This window comes from Carassius auratus, unplaced genomic scaffold (assembly GCF_003368295.1).
Source record: "Carassius auratus strain Wakin unplaced genomic scaffold, ASM336829v1 scaf_tig00215236, whole genome shotgun sequence".
Classification (NCBI taxonomy): domain Eukaryota; kingdom Metazoa; phylum Chordata; class Actinopteri; order Cypriniformes; family Cyprinidae; genus Carassius; species Carassius auratus.
Window position 1 is genome coordinate 106,609 of NW_020528000.1, and position 22,631 is coordinate 129,239.

The 22,631-nt window shown below is 37.6% G+C and overlaps 1 protein-coding gene across 3 annotated transcripts in view; it reads left to right on the forward strand.

Annotated features, from left to right (window-relative positions):
* Positions 1–22,631, forward strand: part of LOC113094047 (microphthalmia-associated transcription factor-like) — a 52,684-nt gene that overhangs the window by 7,861 nt on the left and 22,192 nt on the right. For 2 of the 3 annotated variants that reach the window (XM_026259683.1, XM_026259684.1), the window contains exon 2: positions 19,443–19,686. The exons of the other annotated variant lie outside the window; for it this stretch is intronic. In XM_026259683.1, the coding sequence (XP_026115468.1) occupies positions 19,443–19,686 (244 nt within the window). The remainder of the gene's footprint in view (positions 1–19,442; positions 19,687–22,631) is intronic. 3 annotated transcript variants of the gene reach the window in all.

Consider the following 22,631-nt stretch of genomic DNA (forward strand, 5'->3'; position numbering starts at 1 on the left):
ACTACTTCTCTCTGTTTATGTCTATGAAGAATCACAAAGGTACTGGGTTACTCCGCCGCGGTATCCCAGAAGCAATCTAAAATAGTCCGAATATAAACACTTATTATAGGTGTACCCTAGTGATTCAGCACAAGCTAAAAACACGGTTTGGAAAATGGATTCATGGTGTACTCGCTTATTATGTTCATTTTTCTACATTTTGAACACAAACAAAGTTACGGACCGCAGCTCTGATTGGTTGTTTCTTACCGGGAGCGATGGAGTTTTTGCAAATGGCAATAGGACACTGGGAGGAACCAGAGGAGCTTGATTTTTTCGCAGATTATCTGTCTCATATTCTACTGTCAGGACATAATGACAGGTTTAATAAATATGCAAAAAATATATTTTTACAAAAGTTACCTACTGCAGCTTTAAGCCATTTCAGAGTAAACCCCTCAGTATGCAGTAAGCAGTGTGCTAGTATTGCATTCTGGATCCAAACTCTTGTTCACATCTTTACACTCTGTGGGTGTGTGTGTGGAGGCCTGTCGAGCTGTGAAAGGAACGTGTGCTCTCTAACATGATTTGTTATAATTAACACAGCACTGTTTGCCAGGCGAGAGCGTGTGTGTGTGTGTTTGCAGAGAGCTGGCAGCTGCACCTGTAATGACCGGCGTCTCTCTCTGGAGGTGAATGTGAAGGTGAAGCGGGACTGAGAAAGCGCCCTCTAGTGTATGTGTTCTCAAAGAAGACCTCAGAAACATGACAGGACTGCATTACCACTACACTGTCCTGTGTAGAAACAATGCTTTGTTAGCCCTTTGACAATTTCATAATGTAATATAAAGTCAATATAAAGAATAAGTCGCTCTATGTTCTATTTACTAATGAATGTCATGAAAACATGTCAATTTTTGTCCATATTTGACCCTAAAACCAAAATATACACACATTGAATACATTTATGCATTGCATAAAATAAGCTGAGTGTATTCTTTTATATACGTAACATTATATTTCCGGTTATTTTCAAAGGTAATATTTTCAAATTCGCCACAAATCAAAACATTATATATACACATGTAATAGAGTAAAAAAAAAATGCAATAAAAATCAATGATAATATGCAAAGTAAAAAAATGCAACTGTGAAGTTTATTTTAATGACAGTTCAATTTTATTCATTTTTTATCTATTATTTTCAAAGGTGATTCTCCTGATATTCTCGTATTAAATAAGAAATCAAGTCCTTTAACACACAATACAATAAAATAAATAAAAATGAATGGCATATAATACAGTAAATATATGAAATAATACATAAAATAGCACACATGAATGTATTCTCGAAATATTAATGCATTACAGTAGAAATTATTTAATATATGTAATGCTTACAAATATTTTCTATAATTATTTGTTATAATTTAGATTGTATTCAAGTCAAAAATAAAACAAATACAACCAAAGTGTATAAATATTTTATCATTTAAAAGACTGTCTTACAGTAATATTAATGAATTACAGTAGAATGATGGATACATGTTTTATCATTTAAATCATATTAATTTAATAAAATATAAGACATCTAAAATATTTTTTGCATTAAAATATATTTTTCCATTATGGCAATGATTATTTAGAGGAAAAATGTACAGGAAAATGCAATGTCCTACTGGTCTGGACATAGTCTTGACCGTTTTCATGAGATGTTCTTTCATGAGGTGTGCTGTGGGCTCGTGTGTGTGTGTGTGTGCGTTTCTCCCTGCATGTCCTCTGTGTACGGATTGGCTGCTGGTGCCTCCCGTTTTGACACGCTCCCAGCGCTGCCGGGGCAGCGTGACTCTCAGAGCTGTCCAAGGGCGCACAGTGCACCTTCAGCACACCGAATAAAGATGGAAGCTCTGGCCGTCCGTGTGCAAAGACCCTGTGCTTTTCGCTGCAGCCGCTTGTGAGTACCTGTGGAGGAGTGATGCTGGCTCGTGTCTGTTGAGTTTGAGTATGTTTGGGAGGGACGGCGTGTTTGTTTGGGTGTGTTATAGTCTTTCCACGACTATAAACATCTTAAGGACAGAATCAGTGTGAGGGTCCCTTGATGGTGATTTTATATATATATATCAGCATTAGTTTTGCTTTATCGTTTAGTATTCAGCAGTTGAGAACATAATTTCTTGACTTTCCCTGAATGCAATGTTTCTGCTGCAGTACTTAAATCAATTTTTTTGATGTATTGTTTTCATATGCAATCATAGGACTGGTCTTGAATGAGCAGTATGTAGTGCTCTAACAGTACATGGCAGTGCTCTGAGCTGAGGTGAGTGGAGGAGGTCAGCCTCCTTCTGACGGAGCTCTCTGATTGGCTACTGCAGTGTCTGGTCTGGGGGTGTGGCCACAAAGGACTGTGTATTCATTGTTTTTCCTGACAAACACATACACACATCTACTTATGCCACACACACACCAAAATGGAAAATTACCCCGAGCATTGCAAACACACACACATTCTTTTTATAATGACAGTAGAAAATGTGCCAAGAGTGGCCATTTGAGGGGCAGAGATTTGCTTGTTATGATAAGAACTGTTGTGTAGAAGTAGAGCTGGCGTTTAGTTTAGAAGCTCTTGGTTAAAGGGACATGAACATTGTGTGGTTTTCATTTCATTCTTTTTCTGGCCGAAAGAGAAAAAAATCACTGCTCCACCATGTTACACCTGCTGTAACATGGTGTAATACATCTGTACTGGGCAGCACTGGTGAAATGACATTACCTTCTAGTTCACTGATCTGCTGCCTGCTATGCTGTGCTCAGATGCTGTGATAATAATAGTTGACTATACATTGTTTGTAAAATTAATTAAACTAACAACAACTGTTACATCTGATTCAGTTGCAAAGAACTGAATAAAAATAATATATTGATACTCAATATATTTTCTGTACAATTCTATTGTGTTACTTTCAGTAAAAGAGTGGTTATTTCCTTAGCTTGTATTTTCTAAATTCAGTGTCATTTAAATGGTTGAGTTAAATGAAAAAGTCGTGCTTATTTTATATTATTTAATAAAATAATGAATAATTATTAAAAATATATATTTCTTTAAATAATATTCGGTTATGGCTCAGAATCCATAGATTTCATTATACTGTATCTAAATATTGAAAACTTATCTGTATTAAAAACTAAATCCCTATATAAAGGAAATTGTAAATAATGGTATGAGTAACTTTATATCATGCTATGTTTCCATGGTGCCGCTAAGGAGGCATGGTGACAAATTATGAGATGAGAAGTAAAATTACTTTTTATTTTCTTTTTGTTTGATTTTAAACTTTGAGTTCACTTGCAAAATTTTGTTCTTGGTGTTTAACATATTTGCCTTGCAACACATTTGTGTTCTCTTGGAAAAGATTTTTGTTCCCCCAAAATATTAAACTTGTTGTAAAATGTTTGTAAAATGTTGTACCCTTGCAAAGGTTTTGCATTATTTTTTATTTAATCTCAAAATTTCCTGACTGATTGTGGACACATCGCAAGGCTTTGCATCTTACCAGATTTCAGGAAATAGTGTTAATTGACCTGTTTTATCCTTCGTGTTCGCTCAGTTCAGTTATGTGAACTACAGCTACAGTAAACAGTCGTTACTGGACATCAACAATCGATGTTCCAACATAGTTTTAGCTCATCCTTTCGACTTCAGCTAACTCCTGTTGGAGCTGCAGAGATCCCAAAAAATTTTTCACTGCATTTCAATAGCTCTGTACTTGTATTCTGCATAATGACAATTAAGTTGAATCTAAGCTAATCTAAAAAAACGAGCTGTCTCGCAAATGTTTTGTGTTACTTTGAGACATTTTTGATTCACTCAAAAAAACTCTTGAAAATGCTAAAAATATTGCATTTAGCTGCAAAATGTTGTATTTTTGTTATAAGTTTTGTTTTCCTGACAAACTTTGCTTTCACTCACAACATTTTTGCATTATGAAGTTTGCATTTGCTTACAAAACTTTTGCACTCTCTCATAAATGTTTTGTGTTCCCTTGATGAACTTTGCATTCTACTGAAAAAAAAAAAACATATTCTTAGTGAAACGTTGCAGTTGCTCACAAAACTTTAGCCTTCTCCCTAGAATCCTTGCATTTCATAGCAACACTCTTATATTTTCTCCTGCAAAACTTTTTCTCTTTCCGTAAAGGCCATGTTGCAAGGTTAATTTTTTAACGAATATGTGCAATTTGCTTGTTGGTAATAAACATTTAAACTGTTATTCATCGATTTTATGTTGTTGGGTATCACAAAACGGAATATAATACGAAAAAATAGGTACTATCTTACAGCGGTCTCCTTTCCCCCACAATGCATTGCATCATGTCACGTTGGGGAGCAGTGTTGCCAACTTCTTTCAATGGAAAGTAGCTAAACCCTGCCTGAAAAGTCGCTAAATGTCGTTAGATGGTGTCATATGCTAATTAGCTTATTCATGACGTAAGTGCGTCATATTATCTTGCCCTTTCTGTGCTCATGTACTGCATTTTAAGGCAGCTAAAATTCTCAATAAAAGATTTTATTATTATATTTTAATGTTTCTGTTGTCCGACAACGGAATTAATATTATAATGACTGAAACGCGGTCCATTAAGACTACATAACCAGCAAAATCCTATTCATGACATTGTCTAATGAAATCACATACACATAAGATTAAGATAATGATTGTACTGTGATTTCAGCTATACTTGTATGTAAAATAGAGATTGAAGCAACAGAATATATTTTTTTAAAGGGGGTGTGAAATGCTCGTTTTCCCTCAATATCCTGTTAATCTTGAGTACATATAGAGTAGTACTGCATCCTTCATAACTCCAAAAAGTCTTTAGTTTTATTATATTCATAAGAGAAAGATAGTCTATACCGATTTTTCCCGGAAAAACACGAGCCGCTGGAGGCGTGACGTGTGGGCGGAGCTAAAGAATCACGAGCGCGAATAGGCTTTTGCGTTGAGAGCATGTGGAAGCTGTGACATTACCGTGAGGGAAAACCCATCATCCAAAACAAACCATGGCTAACAGTCAGATTCAGCCGTTTATTTATGATCCAGAATCAGATCCAGAGGCTGAAACTGAACGAAAGCAGCAGCAACGACTCGCTCCGAGCGGGGCTCGAACCCGGGTCTCTGGCATGGGAGGGGACGCACTAACAAGGAGGCAGAGATAGTTTAAGCAGTTTTACTCATCGCCTACGGTTCCAACACATGATCGTGACCCTTTTTCCTTGGGATTGCATCATCCTTAAGAAATAAACGATACACAAATCCATCGTCAAACTGGGCCTTGTGAACAAGCATCTTCGAAATGCAGGGAACAAACAAAAACACTTGCACAACTCCGTTGATGCTCTGTAAAAATAAACTCCATCCACTGGTCCCTTAATGCTGTTTTTTTTTGGTAATCTGTGCAGGGTTGTCTTGCCCTGGCAACCAAAAACACACTTCTTTTGTGACTTTTCGCGACGCTCTCGCTCTGATCAGTGAAATGTCTGTGCTGCTCAGCCTCGCTATACGGGAGCGCGCGCTCTTCCGGCAGAAGTGCCCTCAGGATCCATATAAGGAAATTCCGCTCCATCTAACGTCACACAGAGCCATACTCGAAAAAAACTTTCCGAAACTTGTGACAAACCGGAAGGAGTATTTTGGGAACAAAAATACTCCTTCAAACGTACAACTTAATTTTTGAAACTTTGTCCATGTTTAGCATGGGAATCCAACTCTTTAACAGTGTAAAAAACTCAGTATGCATGAAATAGCATTTCACCCCCCCTTTAACTGAAAGTGCTGCTCCTCTTTGCTCGCTGAACATAGTAGATGCAGAGAGAGGCGTGTGTGCACGCTGGGAGAGAGAAGAGAGAGAGAGAGAGAGAGAGAGAGAGAGAGACTAAATAAGGTCTGTCAAAAAAGTCGCTAGATTTGTCGCTAGTCGCTTTTTTGGAAAAAAGTCGCTATGGGGGTCTGAAAAGTCGCTAAATCTAGCGACAAAGTCACTAAGTTGGCAACACTGTTGGGGAGAGAATTTACCAAAGCCGCCTTGAGAGCATTGAGAGTGACTAGAGAGACGAGAGTATTCAGATAGCGCAGAACGCAGATTATAGATAAAGATAAATACATATATATATATATAGATAGATAGATAGATAGATAGACTAGATACATTATATAGATAGATACAGACAGATAGATAGTGAGATAGCGACCAACAGCGACCCAAACGCACTCACTTCCCTGCAGCACAAGCTTTCTAACGCAGTTTACATGGGACGGCACCCACTCAAGCTCCTGTCAAACACAGCGACAGACACACGGCTACGTTTGCAACAACATTTTCACCGGAGGACGAGATAAACGCTTAGAAACGTCCATATAGCTAGCATGATGCCTTTTATTTCTAGATGACAAAGACAAAATTTACCAGTTCTACGACACTATGACAAAGGTTACCGGTACTTCTCTGAAGTAAAGTCATGATCAAGGCCACTAGATATAAAGAAAACATTGATTTTCCACTCTGTGCTATTCAATGACAGTAATAAATAAATAAAATTATATATATGTGTGTGTGTGTGTGTTTGTGTGTGTCGTTATTGTGCACTGCTGCTCGTAACTAGCTCCAGTGCTCATTGCTGCGATGCTAAATGATACCAACTCTCCACTAATTCTCCTCGGACCATGCATTATAGGCTACGACGGACATCAGTTCTTGGCAATTCCTCATTTGCCCTCTCACGACTGGCTCGATCGAAATTACACCGCTGCGGGCCATCATACATATTTGCTCTCGCCACCTCTTCCTCATCCCTGTCATTCGCTATAGTTCTGATGCTGCGTTCCAGGCAGGTTTTTGAGCTCGTAATCACTATTTCATACCACTACTAACGACTTTGTACCGTTCCAGGCAAGTTACGCCAAACTTTCTGAGTGCAAGTAATTGTAACTAGATTATTTATTTTATTGCAACGTTGCATTGACCTAAAATCGTTTTTTCAACGTGTACTTCTTGCATAAACACTGCATCAGCAGGCAGTATTATTCGTAGGGGCTGTCATCGTTGTTTCGCGTGCTGTGTGACCTCGGAACTCGGAGTGCATCGATCTAGTATGAGACACAAATTCACGGGTGGGAAGTCACGGATTTGATTGCCATTCCAGTGTACTTTCATGGGTTTAAGGTTGGAAAAACACGGGTTACGGGTTGCCTGGAACGCTGCATCATACTAGACTGAGGCTACCTTTCCTCGACTTCTCCCCAACATGACGTCATCACCGAGTTGCGTAAAAAAAACGTTAATACCAAAAACTTAAAAAATAGGTCTTTAAGACCATTTTTGAGACATTTTAAAAATTATATACATATCTTGAGTGATTTATGTACCCATTAATCGAAAGTGGTGTTTAACCTGCAACATGGCCTTTAAAAATTGGCTTGAGTTCCTCTCACAAATTTAGCTTGTGTATATATATATATATATATATAAATCTTAAATTTCCGCTATTAATGATGCATTTGCTTACAAAATGTTGTGCTCTTGCTGAAGTTCTTTCTTCTAAGAAACTTTGCATTCTCTCACAAAATGTTTACATTCCCTCAGAAAGTTTGCAGTTGATACTTTGCTTTTAATCACAAAACTTTTATGTCCCCTCAATAATATTTGCATTTACTCACAAAAATTTTGCAAAAAACTTTCCCCCAAAAAAGGCGGTGGTTCTTCCCATGAAAAGAGGATTGCACACATCAGGCTGTTTGTGTTGCAGGAGGCCATTTCCCCTTTGCGCTTCAGCACACTAAAAGAGCAGTTCTAAAAGAGGATTCTGGATGCGGTTTTTAGCTGGGACCGGGTGATGCCATGATCGCTGCCTCTCATGTCTGGGCATTAAGCATGTTGAGGTGGCTTTCATGGATGGAGTTGCAGACAACATTTTGTTTCCTGCAAAGGGGCGGGGTTTAGGGCTGTGCAAAAAATATAACGCGATTTTCATGCACATCTCAACAGTAAAGACGCTCCTGTAATTAGAAGTATATCTCCAGCACGTGCGTTCAGATTATGGTTTCCAGGTTTTCACAACAAATCCTGCCCAGTTGCTTCTCGAAACTAGTCCAAAATCGCGTTTCCAGGAGGTTCCCCGATAAAAAATTGGGGTTAAAATGTAAGTTTTATGGCATGGTTGCCTTGGTAAAATTCGCATTTTAGGGTCTAAATATCACGTTATTGGTATTGTCGCTTCAACCCGCGGACATGAAAAACAACCACAGACTTGGCAACATTGGTTGGCATTTACTACACAGAGCCGTAATTCACTGACAATCTACACAAAATCGATTTTAAAATCGGTGGCGATTCTTTGTCGATTTTGAAAGCGACTTTGTGTTAGTTGTCGGTAAACTTTGGCTCTTGTGTAGTAACTCCCGCTCCACCTGAACCAGTGTTGCCAAGTCTGCAGTAGTTTTCCATGTCCGCTGTTTGAAGCAACCCCAATACCAATAACGTGATATTTAGCCCCTAAAATGCAAATTTTTTACAAGACCATGCCAAAAAAACACCGTCTATTTTAACCCCGGGAAGCAATTTTTTTTTATCTGGGAACCTCCTGGAATCGCGATTAGTTTTGAGAAGAAACAGGGCAGGATTTGTTGTGAAAACCTGGCATCCCTGATCTGAACACACGTGCTGGAGATAATACTTCTAATTACAGGAGCGTCTTTACTGATGAGATGTGCATGAAAATCGGATTCGATTTTTTGCACAGCCCTAGCGGGGTGCCTGTGCCGCTGCCAAGATCTAGGGTTCCCCCTGGAGGCAGCTTCCAGTCTGGTTTTATGGTGACAGTGAGGAATTCCCCTCTGAGGGCTCCTCCTTCTGCCGGCACTTCGCACGCACTGGAGCCACCGAGAGAACAGGCTGGATCCTTCAAGGGGGTACTACTTGTATTTTTCTGTGCTCCCTCTGACGATCGCTGCATCGGAGGGTGAGCCAGACTTTTCTGGAGAGGATGATCTTGGTGGCCAGTGTTGCCAGATTCAGATCCGGAAATAATGACTGTGTTTTCCCGGGCCGCCGAGAGCGTCAGGCTCCAGTGGAAACCTCCACGGCACCCCGAACCCTCGAGGCTGGACGATTGGTTTCTCGAAGTGGCTCGCACTGGTTCTCAGGGCCCCACTCCAGTGCCTTTATTCCCGGAGGTAAATAATGAGCTCACTGGGTCATGGGCGGCCTACAGAGAAGCTGACTCTGCTCTAAATACCATGCCGTTGTTGCAGGTTCATCAGGCCAAGGCACTGAAAGACCTGCACAAGGGTAGTCACAACCTAGAAGTTCTCAACGAACTCGGGCTATGAGCGACAAAGGTTCACTTTGTGTTTTCTGGGCAATGCGATGTCCACTATGGTGGTTCAGGAGCGCCTTCTCTGGCTGAGACTAGCCGACATGCACGAGACAAACAAGACATGATTCTTGAACTCCCCCATGTCCCAGACCGGCCTGTTCGGTCGGGTTAACAGGTTATAGGGTTGGATTGGGGGGATCTAAAATTTGGTCATGCAGAATAAGGCATTAATATACTCAAAAAATGCTGAGTTGTTTTAAACCCATCTTTGGGTCAAATATGGACTTACCCAACCGTTGGGTTATATTTTTTTAATTAAATTTTTAACCCCAAAGTTGGGTTTAAACAACCCAGCATTTGTATTAGTATTCAGCCTGTATGCTGGTAATATGCATGATAATAAGCAACTAGTTAATTGCGAGAATTGGTCCATAAAAACTAAAGTGTTACCAATTATTCATATATGCTGTGGACTGTGGACAAAGTTTTTACACCAAATATTCATTGAGAAACTATTAAATGTAATATTAATCTGTTACACTTACCATTTATGTGAGCAAAAAGTTAAAGGGGTTTAAAACTGGTGACAAATCACAGACAAATCATGTACATGTTATTTGTCACACAGGCCACAGTGTAAAGGATCTATTGAAGAGATTGCAAAAAATTGGTTTGATAATTTCAAACTTTAGTAACATGATAAATGATTGGTTAATGTACTGTATGTTTCATGAATTTGGCTTTAGCAAAGCAAACGGGGACTTTTATAATATTCAAAGAAACAGATACTGTCACTGAATACTAAAGCCCCATCAGTAAAGTTTGTTAAAAGTGCCGTGAAGTGGTTTTAGTCCTGTGTGAATCACTCATTGAATGCTTTGATTTAGTAGTCATGATTCATTCATGCCAGACGAGCCATGATCAGTTTTTAAACTGAGGAACTATGATGCATCAAACACGCGTTACACACTGCTTACCCAGAATCAATGTTCCTGCATTTATCTTTCTCTCCTTTCTTCTTTTTATTCCTCCCCAATTTTTGCAACTGTTTCATAAGTTTGATTGTGTAAAGATTTTAATGACTTTTGTCAGGGTGCACGCCATATGTAATTTGACTCAAATGAAATCGAAGCGATGTGTAAACTGATGTTGATCAAATCATTGAAAATATGTCTTGACAGAAAATTTTCCATTTTCCAAAAAGAGTTGGAAAATGTCAGCATTATATCCCATAGTTTAGTAGACATCTATCCTGACCCAGCACCATAGACCTAGTGCTTAACGTTTAATTGAAATAAAATAGAAATCGTGATTATGGCCTAGTGCAATTATCAATTGGTTTCTGACCGCATCACAGCAATGAGACAGCACTCATAAATATAATAAATAATATTCACTTAAATTCTGATTAAATTCTGATGCTTTTGAATTGGTTGATCTTAACATACTTCTAGAGCAACTGGAAAACTTGGTCGGGCTTTCTTGGACTAAGTGGATGTCCAGGAAATGCAGGGTCCCACAAGGCTCAATGCTTGCACCACTCTTGTTTAGCCTGTATATACTCCCACTAAGTCAAATAATGAGAAAGAACCAAATTGCCTACCACAGCTATGCGGATGACACCCATATTTACATAGCCTTATCTCGAAATGACTACAGCTCCATTGACTCCCTCTGTCAATGTATTGATGAAATAAACAGTTGAATGAGCCAAAACTTTCTTCAGTAAAACAAAGAGAATACTGAAGTCATTGCATTTGGAAACAAAGATGAAGTTCTCAAGGTGAATGCATAGCTTGACTCTAGGGGTCAAACAACTAAAAATCAAGTCAGGAATCTTGGTGTGATTCTGGGGTCAGACCTTGGTTTCAGTAGTCATGTCAAAGCAGTAACTAAATCAGCATACTATCATCTCAAAAACAGCTTCCAGAAGAGATCAGATGTGCTCAAACATTATCCACATTTAAATCCAGACTTAAAACCGATGTGCATTTAGTGAATTAACACTGTGCTACATCCGAACTGATTGCACTGTATTTTATGTATAAACTGTTTTAATTCATTTTAAATCAATTTTAGTTTTTTTTTAAGTTTTTGGTTTTTGTTTTATTATTGTGATTTATTATGAGTATTTCATGATTATTTTAATTCCTTTTATGTAAAGCACTTTAAATTAACATTGTGTATAGAGCTGAAACAACGAATCGATTTAATCGATTAAAATCGATTATTATAATAGTTGTCAACTAATTTAGTAATCGATTCATCGCTAAATAAATTTTATTTGCCATAAGCGGCTTATTTCGTGCATATTTCAAATCTGCGGTGACCAAAGTGTGGCAGTAATGAGCCACCGGAAGTTTTACTCAGCCAGTACAGCAGGTGAAGTAGCGAATAGCCAATAGCTGGCCTCGTTTTATGTCACGTGCTTCCCGAACAGCGTCTCTGCACCATTCAGCGGGAAGTGGGAGTACTTTACTTTGAGCCTTCAAAATGAAGAGTAACCTGTAAACTCTGCACTACTGAACTGTTTAAGGGGCCGTTCACATATCGTGTCTTTTGCGTGCTCAAGTTCGTTATTTCCTATTTAGGCGCGCAGTATGCACTCTCATAATGGAAGCTACTCGGTCGCGACACGCACGCGGTGCGATGCGCGTCCACACCGCATCCATTTATCCTTTGCTGAAATTTCCGGGTCTTCATGGAGAGGGCACGTCATGGAGAGAGCACGTCATGGTTGCTTAGCAAAGGCAGACGCCTCAGGGGCGCTTCTGCCCGAGCGCTTTGGAAAGAAGGAGAAAGCGGCGCGACTAGCGTTTTCCACGCGTTTTTAGGTGCGATATGTGAACGGCCCCTAAGAATTTTATTTGTGCAGATCCTCCAGTACAAGGTTGTTTGCAAATGTTTAGTCGTAAAAGCTGATAACATTGCTTTTTAACAGTTAACATTTAAAGCTTTACAAACATGTTATGTGATCAGTTTGTCGTTTACCAGTTCATAATTCAGACTTGCAGCCTAATTATGACTGAATGAGAGAGGTAAATGTTTGAGTATATTTAAAATGCACTTCTTTTCTAAGTATTCACTGCTCTTTTTCACACAGCAGGTTTTTTGTGTGTGTCCCAATTTTTTTTTTTCTGGACAACCTTCTGATGGATTTTGCTTTAAATTGTGAGTTCCATTCAGGTTTCATGCCATTGGCACTTTTTTTCGAAGGATTGTTTACAATTTCACAGCATAAGCTATAAAGCTTTTTCCCAGTAAATAATAAAATACAATGCACTGCAATTTTATTCTGTTTTATCCTTATACTTCGTGAAAATATGTTCTCAAAGATTCCTTAAGCTTTGTTTGGGATGTTAAACTACTTTAGGAGCTCTAAGGACTGCCTTGGTGAAAACAATATTTGAAATCTCCTTGTGTATTTTGCTAGAGTATGGGTCAGTGTTTTGATTGCAGAAGAGTTCGACAAAGGATTACTAACATAATAAAACAACTCCAGGTATATTTTTGATGAGGATATGACAATGCAAAATGGTTAAAATCTCTTAAAAATCTATGCTGAATGATAAAGACCCTTTATTAATAATTTACTTGGCGAAAAAATTGAAAAAACTAAAATATAAGTACATAAACCGATTAATCGATTAATCGTAAAAATAATCGACAGATTAATCGATTATCAAAATAATCGTTAGTTGCAGCCCTAATTGTGTATGAAATGTGCTATATAAATAAACGTGGCTTGCCTTATCAAATTGCAAAAGCTATGATTTAATTAAATAAATATATGCGCTGTGTTTTTCAGAGTGAAATTACACATGAGCAGATCATTATCCACCAGTGTTTGCATTTTGAGTTTGGGATGCTTTAAATGCATTTGGGAAATCAATATGATTCAACCATCTTACCATACTTGTAATGAGTACTTAAAAGTATGTATTTTATCAACAAAAGAGAAGCTTTAAGGGCTGTTAATTAAAAATATAATATAATCAATTGACATGAAATGCTTTTTAAATTTACTGTGAAATATTACAATAGTAGTATTTCTTGTTTTTATTTAGTAGTAGTAGTAATGATAAGAAAAATAATAATAATTATTATTATTTATTTTTAAATATATTAATATATAATATCATAATTTGCTAGCTTGGTAGATAGATAGATTGTTAGCTAGCTAACTATATAACATTTGGGAAATTGTTGGTGCTACTTGAGTTGTAGCTCTGATGAACATTGGCCTCTAAATATGAATGTCAAAAACAGAAATGTAAAGTTGTAAGACAATGAGATTACACATGTTTAAACCACAATGCTAAGCAAGTGATGTAGACTAGTGTTTGACAGGCCCAGACAGGCTAATTAGAGCGATTACTGCACAGCTGGATTGGCTTGCTGCTCGACAAGGAGGGCGCATCAAAAGGATCAGTGGATAGAGAGGGCCTCATGTCGACAGCTTCTGCACCGGCATATCATCTGAGTTACTCGTCAGAAAAAACGTGTGGCGTTTGGAGTGAGCAGTTCCTCTATTGAATAATGAAGAGAACTGAAAGTGCGTGAGGGAGCATTGTGTAAGTTCCTCTGTGTTTGTCAGCTGGAACTGGGATATTTGCGGTTCTTTAGAAGAAACGGATGGCGAAACAGTGGGAGGAAAACTGTAGGAGAAAGAAAACATAAACAGCCGCAAAACTCAGAACATCAGCTGATGTAGAGGAAGCCCGGTTTTGTTGCATTATTTGGGAGTTTCAGATTAGCTTTTCTAGAGAGAAGGAGAGTCATTTAAGGCAGAGATTAGTAGCTTGAATCATGGTTATGATTCTTCATATTGAATCAGCATCAGCAAGGTCCAGCGCAGTTATGTGATTACACACATCAGCTACACACTGTGTATTAACACGGACAGGCAAAAAACCTGTAAAATAAAAATAAAAAAACATTTTTGGAGCAGTTAGCGGTTAGCATGCTTACTCCAACATGTTGACCTGTGTCACAAATTTGAAGCCACTTTGCGTCATTTCCTATTTCCATTTCCTCCTCTTTTCTCCACCAATTGATGTACTGTCTACCATGGATAAAAGGCAAAAAATAAAAGTAAAAAGAAAAAATCTGAAGAAAACATCAATCATTTTCGGCAATGCAAAATGGCTTGCCATGAATCTAGGATGCCATGGTTCATTGCTAACCTTGCTAAAAATAATTGTGCTTAATTTTATTGAATGTGCACTTGTAGCAAACTTCAAATCTCAGAAATACATTTGTGAAAATACTGTACTTGCAAATAATGCTACGTTCACACTAGTGATCGACCGATATTGATTTTTTTATAACCGATACCGATTATTTGCATGTTTATGTACCCGATAACCGATATGCAGAACCGATATTTATTTACTGTTATACTTCTGTTTCTGACAATTATTACAACACAAATGAGCTGAAAAAAAAACATTTTATTTATAACAATCACTCCCTCCTTGCATACAAAAAAAAAAAACTTTATATTTATACACAAATAAATTGAGGGGTCTGAGTCCAAAAAATTTAAGTGCACTGTTACTAAGTGTCTTTGTTTTAAAATAAAAGCTTTGATGAGGTAAAAAAATTAAAACGGGTAAAAAAATAAAGCACAAAAATGATTCTAACATATTGGTGGGGGCTGGAGGGCTATTTAGGAGTGCATAGCTATTTAGTAGTGTAACTTAATACTCCCAGTTAAGCAGAACTAGGTTTTAGTGTAGAAAACAGAGTCTTTCAGCATTCTGTCCTGTAAGCCTGCTTCCTTCAAAAGTTTCATGCAGTGGCCGTGCATGAGGCTTCCTGATCATCAACCCAGTCAGGTGCTGAGAAATATGAACAAACTTTTATCCCGAGACTATATAAAATTAAACAGCACTTGTCAGTTGACATTTTATGATCTAGATTCAATCTAACGTTAGATCATGAAATGCCAACTGACAAAGTGCTGTTTGACTATAATTTAATCAACCGCGATCGCGCATGGAGATAATAAATAATTAATTTCCACAAAGCGGTAGGCTATATTTATATGTGTATTAGCGAAATAATTGTTATGTAGTAAATGATAATATAATCTAGGGTGTTTAAACAAGATAATCTTGTCAAAAGTTTCATTCAGTGGCCGTGCTTAAGCCTCCAGATCATCCGTCAGTTGCTAATATGAACGAACTTTCCCTTCTAGACTAATGGTGAGCAAATACAACAAATAGAGAATTAAATTCAACGCTTTTATTTTCAACACGCACTCATTCATGTCTGTTTTATTTAATTCATGTAAAGATACGTCTTTAATGGGGCAGGACATGACGAACACTACGTGACTCAATGAGTTCGTCTCAATTGTTTAGAAGCAAGCTGCATAAATTAACTATATCAGGAATGTCTGTTATGTTAAATAAAGTTGATTAATTAAAGCAAACCAAGTAGAACATATACTTTACCTGTGCACTGAGTTGTTGTTGACTGATCTCCTCAGACGCCCGGGCTGCAATGGCGGAAATCTCAAAACGGCCACAAGATGGCGCCGTAAATCGGCGAATCCGATATTACAAAACCGATACCCGATTATGGAAAAATGCTTAAATATCGGGAAAAATATCGGTAAACAGATACATCGGTCGATCACTTCACACTGTCAGTTTTTGGGATTGACAACCGCATTTAAGCATATACAGGTGTGAGTCTCAAAATGACCTGTTCACACAGCACATTAAAGTAACATCTCAAATACTGTCTGTATGAATGTGCAATGGGAATCAAGGACTCAAATACACAGAGGTGGGTAGAGTACCCAAAAACTGTACTCAAATAAAAGTAAAAGTACTTCTAGAAATATTTACTCAAGTAAAATTAAAAGTACTAGTCTTGAATAGTTACTTGAGTAAGAGTAAAAGAGTATCGGATAAAAAATCTACTCAAGTAGCTAGTTACTAGTTACTTTGGGTCATATATACTGAGCCTATTTTTATTTAGATATATAGATAAAATGTATGTAATGTATGTGTGTGTGTATAAATGTATATATTTCATCAGCCAATTTATGTAATTTATTATAAAACCCTGTCTGTTTACTTAAGTAACAGATATAGGTGTCGTGCCATAACATATTTTTAATATGACTGACTTTATGTGAATTTAACATTGAAAGTTAATGTGAAATAAATATTGCTACTAATCTTTCATTGTTCAGAAAGAGAGCAAATAACATTTACATTATTAAAGATCATTTTCACTGACAGTCTCTCAGAAACTCCCATTAAAATCACTGAAACTGTTAACACTGTGAAATCAATATCTTAATTATAGATTCGTACACACATCTGCACTTTGTTGTTTCTGACGAGAGAATTCGCCAGAAAGAGGTATTCAGTCGGTGAGCGAGTGAAGGAAGCACCGGCATTTTAGCGATGACACATCGGGACACCTCTGATTGGCCATTGCATTCAAAAGCTCAACAGAACCGTGTGTGATTGGTTATAATGCGCAACGCTGTAAAAACGCGTCTGTCTCTGGCTCAGTGCCAGCAAGCGATCATAGATCTGAATTTAGCAGCTGATGATATGACTTGCTGAACGTACTCGCACCGGTGTGATTGTATTAAAATTATTTAAAAATCTTTTGGAAGCTGCATTCAACTTGACTCCCCTCTGTTATACGCAACACACGTACAACAAAATAATCTCACAGTGGTATCGTGTACTGTAATCAAATATAGCCCAAGTTGTTACCTGTTAAACAGTAGACAGCACACGCGGTGTTCATCTAATAAGAATCTCCATCGCAAGCAAATAATAGTGCAGATTTGCTTTTAATTCAGTGCAGTTCCATAGCTCCGTTTTCAATGCTGTTGATATTCTTAAACGTTACAACTCTGAGTGAACCCCTTCATGCGCTCAGCGCATGTGGCAGGGAACTGAACGACTCATTCAAACTGATTCATGAACCAATTCACTCGTTTGCCAATTGGTTTGATCAAGCCTTTGAACAGAATTGACTCAAAAGAATGAATCATTCGCGAATGGGCATCACTCATTGCCCAGAGAAAAGTAGACGGCGCTTTAGGAATAAACTGAAGCATTTATAACATTTATTGCATTAAGATAAAGTAACGAGAGGAGCGTCGCCCACAGTAACGAAAGAAAAGTGCAGATTTTTCCCAAAAGATTTACTCAAGTAAGAGTAAAAGTATCCATCTTTAAATATACTCCGAAAAGTATTAGTTACCCCCCAAAATTACTCAAGTAAATGTAACGAAGTAAATGTAACTCGTTACTACCCACCTCAATACAGAACTGACAACCATATTCTGCTGCTATGTGATTGTGGCCTAATGAATTAAAAGCCACCTAAGTGTATTTAAAGAAAGTTCACTTTAATGACAGTTTCTAAAAATACTTAAGTTCACTTCTAAAGTGTGAACTTTGTAATAATGTCAAATTATAATTTTGACTGCAAAGTACATTTTAAACCATTATGTTTTAACAATATTTTTTTTATGTTTTAAAGACCTATACAAAATAAATAAGTATACTTATTTGAATGTGTTGAATACTAAAGCACATGTAAAGTTATGTGCTTGTTATTTTAACTGCAGTTGGTTGCTCAGTATTACTTTTACATTTAATACATTTTTTCATGTTCTAAATTGCAGTTTCGTTACAAATGTACAAATTTAAATACGTGACATGCATGTTTCAATAAAAATAACATTAAAGGGGTCATATGACATTGCTAAAAACAACATTGTTGTGTATTTGGTGTAATGCAATGTGTTTATGCGATTTAAGAAAAAAAATAAACACACACACATTATTTTCCATATAATGTACATTATTGTTGCTCCTCTATGCTGCACCTTTCTGAAACATGTTGATTTTTACAAAGCTCATCGTTCTGAAAAGCGAGGTGTACACTGATTGACCAGTGTGTTGTGATAGGCTGAATACGGATATGTTACACCCCTTACCATACTGTGATACGTGTCCTGGCACGGCAAACAAAATACAATAAAACCCATTACAAATTAGGAATTTGTTACATCCAATGGGGACATAATTACTATGGGAATATAATGACTTTACTATGTTTTTACACATAGCGTTGTGTTGGGTATCACGCCACGTAAACATAAAACCATGTCTGCATTTGTGATCAGAGGAACAACAAACAACAAGCACTACTCTGCACTGCTTAAAAATCGTGTTTGAATCATCAGTGGCAAATTCTTTAAATATAAAAAATTTACTTACAGTCTGTGAGTCAGAAGCACCAGACTGTCCTTGCAAAGTTGAAACAGCCCCATTTTAAAGAAAAGCCTTTGAGCACAGAGCTACAGTGAGAATAAAAGTTACGCCTTCTTTCTTTGCGGGAACATTTGGGCGGTGTTATGCAAAACGGTTATGTGTGTTTAAACAAGGCGTTTTAGGAGGGCGTGGACAAATCTTAATTTTATTTTCTTTGGATTGGAGACTTCAGTCTTTGCAACTTCACATGCACCAAGAGCTTGTAACACTCCAAAGAGAAAGGAAAAATTTTAATCGCATCATATGACTCCTTGTCAATACATTCAGCAGTACATTAAAAGTACAATAAATGTAATTATGAAATTGTATATAAAGATGCACTTAAGTAGGTAAAGTTCCACTAATTGCATTTAATATGAATTTAGTACACTATAATACATCCAATTAAGTGTCTGAAAACATTACATTAAGTGCTCTTTTTAAAAGTATGTTCCAGTGTTTATTTCACACTGGTAGAACATTGCTATGTGATTGCTGATGTGTCCTATTTTTGTTGTGTTGCTGTGCAGTTGCTAAGATGGTGTCATAAAGTGTTTGCTAGGTGATTGATTACTGGCCATTTTCAGTGTAATCTGTGGGATTTTCTTCATTAATAATATCGTCTAATAGGTAAAAATTCTTATCCCTCTGGTCAAACTCATTATGCTTCCAAATGAACCACTACCAGGATCTCAAAATAATTAAATTATCCAACACCAAACACCTCTACAGAGCCCCACTTTCTTCCCTGTGTAAACTCTCTCTCTTTCTCTGCGTCTCTGTCTGACTGCAGTAATCCATCTGAGCAGCAGCATGGCTCCTCTAAGCCCCCGCTGGGTTCGTCGGCCATGACCTCTCGTATCCTGCTCCGCCAGCAGCTGATGCGCGAGCAGCTCCAAGAGCAGGAGAGACGAGAGCAGCAGAGACAGCAGAGCTCAGCGTACACACAGCCCTCCATCACCCAGAGCCCCGCCATAAACGTCAGCGTCCCCGCCGGCCTGCCCAGTGCCACCCAGGTGCCCATGGAAGTGCTGAAGGTAACGCAGGCCAATCATTAACATCTCCTTAGGATTTATTGATAGCACTTTTTCCATTTGCTGCATGTTGTCTTTATGTTATAGGTGCTTCAGTTTCTAAGAATATTGGCATGAATATCTCAAATGGCAACTGAGAATATGAAGTTTTAAAGTGAATTAAAAGTCTGCGTTGACTGTGATGCAATGAAAAAACAGCATACAGCTGGATAAATAAACTGAAAAAAAAAAAAAAAAACGGCAAATGCCAGAAAAATTTTGCAACAGGTTTTTTGGATTGAAAAGATAAACATTTTTCTCAATTACATTTTGTTAACTGAAAAAAATGTTAACATCTGAAATTATAAAAAATTTTTTCGTAATATAGTGACAACCACCTTAAAAACACAGGTGGTAAAAAAGAAGACATGTATCTCTTCCACAAACTGAGTTAAGTACTAGTCAACAGAAGGTTTTTACCAGAGCATTTTATAGTGGTCCTATTATGCCATTTTTTCGGTTCCTAATATTGTTTTGAGAGCCTCCTACAATAGGATTACATGCATGCAAGATCAAAAAATCTTTAGTTTTCTTAAAATATGCATTTAATATCACCTTATTTTCCAGCGATACTCAAAAGATTAGTTTCGAAGTAGTTCAAAGATTAAGGGCCCTATCATACACCCGGCGCAATGCGACGCAAGGCACAGCGCAAATGTGTTTGCTAGTTTCAGTCCGGCGCCATTCACATTTTACCATCCAGTGCCAATGCCGTTTAATTAGCAAATGCATTTGTGCCCATTTGTGCACCCTAAAAATAGAGGTGTGTTCATGCGCATTGCTGGAGCTGAAAATAGACTGTGACATAAACCAACTCAAACCTGGTCTAAAGTCTAAAGTCAATGGCGCAATATTTTTTTTATTTAAAGAGCGCGGTGGTAGAAAATGCGCCTCTGGGTAGGTCCACAGTGTGTTGACTTTGCTTATTACACACAGGGATGTCATTCCAAATATTAAAAACAAAAGGATTACAGTGTAAAAGAATATTATTGTGTAGGCTACATTATGTGCTAACATAAATATACAAATTTAATGATGAATAGTCATTGCGTGTATTAGAATTAGGCTACCTATTTGCAATTCAATACTTATAATGATGAATGAAATTCTACTTCATCCCACGCCTTCTTCAGCTCTGGAAGCTTTGGTGGATTCCTGCTTGTCCCATAGATGATCTGCTAGCACTTTAACTTTGCGCATGAGCAGATCGGTTTCTTCACTTGAGAAGCGTTCAGCTTTTCCGCCAACAAATTCCATCATGTAAATAGCGATCCGCCATGGCACGAGCGCATCTCGCTCTTAAAGGGAATGGGAGATGACACTCTGATTGGTGTAGTGAATGTTACGCCCATTACTCATTAAGAGAATAGGGACAACCCATTCCAAAAATGCGCCCCAGTGCACGGACCACTTTTCCGTCGTTAAAATAGCAAAAGTGAAATTAGGTGATGGATGAATTGATATGAATGACATTTTTATTAAACAACTACAATCACAGGATTGTATTGACTAATTTGTTGAACTTCCAACCTTGAAAACATGTAATAATTATGACAACATAAAGCACTGACAAATAAACCTAGTGTAAACATTAATATACAAATTGCAGAAATATAAAAAAAAATCTGTTGCTTTACCACACTACTTTTGGTAATTCAAAGTCACTTTAATAAACATGTAAACATGTGGACTGCACTTTTTAAACAATGTTAACTGTCTGCGCCAAATAACTTCACTTAACATTATGAATAATGCTTTTTTAATGTAAAAAAACTTACAGGGAAAAATCACCTGCATCACTTGAAACATTGAAAATAGCATAGAGAGAATAATTGTTAGTATTAGCTAAGTCAGCTAAGGCATAGGACACACAGGTTTCCCTCCTCACCAACGACATTAAACACTGTTTATAGCGGACATGAGCAGCCAAATACACACTGTCACTGTCTACACTGGATGCAGCGTGGAGCGACTAAACAAAACTGATGCCTTGCTCTATTTATGATGTACTGACACAAAGTTAAAATGATTTACAATGGTCGCTTTGTCGGATCCAGAGTACAGTAGAGCTGTTGCGGTGTGACACGACAATTTTAGCATCTGTTAAAGACACAGTGAGTGAAGCCGAGAGTAAGATATGCCTCATCATATTTTCTGAATTTAGCCTTTTAATAACCAGCACCTGCCTGGTTCTGTGCGACATCATCTATGGTTTTTCTCTTCCCCGTCACACACCGATCTATCTCCCATTCTAAGTAACATCCTTGTTTACGGTTTAATTTAGTTTCTTTTTGTGCTGATGGCCCTCGCGCACCCTTTATTAGGCTACCCTCTTTATGCTTGCTCTTGCTGTACTTTGATGTCATACACCGAACGATCTTCAAGTCCAGTCGAACACATCTCTTTACTCTCGCGTATCATGTGACCAAGCATAATTGCAGCCACTGCAATAAATATTTTGTTTTTTTCATATTGCGATATTATCAAAAAATGCAATTAATCGTTTAGCACTAGTTCTGTATTTTGAACGCTCTATTAAAAAATATATATACTGATCCATCATTCAACAGCAAGCTTTTAGCTTTTGGTGAATCCCCTGTTGAACTCCCTGAGATTAGAGAAGCAGTCATTAATAGAATGGCATGTTTGTAGGTGGGGTCAAGTTGTTCGCGACCAGCCAATGTAGAACATAGGCGTGCATTATTAAAATGTGTTATCCTGTGACGTGTAGCCATCATGGAAGTACTCTATTTTCCGGACTATAAGTCACACCTTTTTTCATAGTTTGGCTGGTCCTGCGACTTATAGTCAGGTGCAACTTATTTAACAAAATTAATTTGACATGAACCAAGAGAAAACATTACCATCTACAGCCCTCTCGCGGCTGTAGACGGTAATAGTTTCTCTTG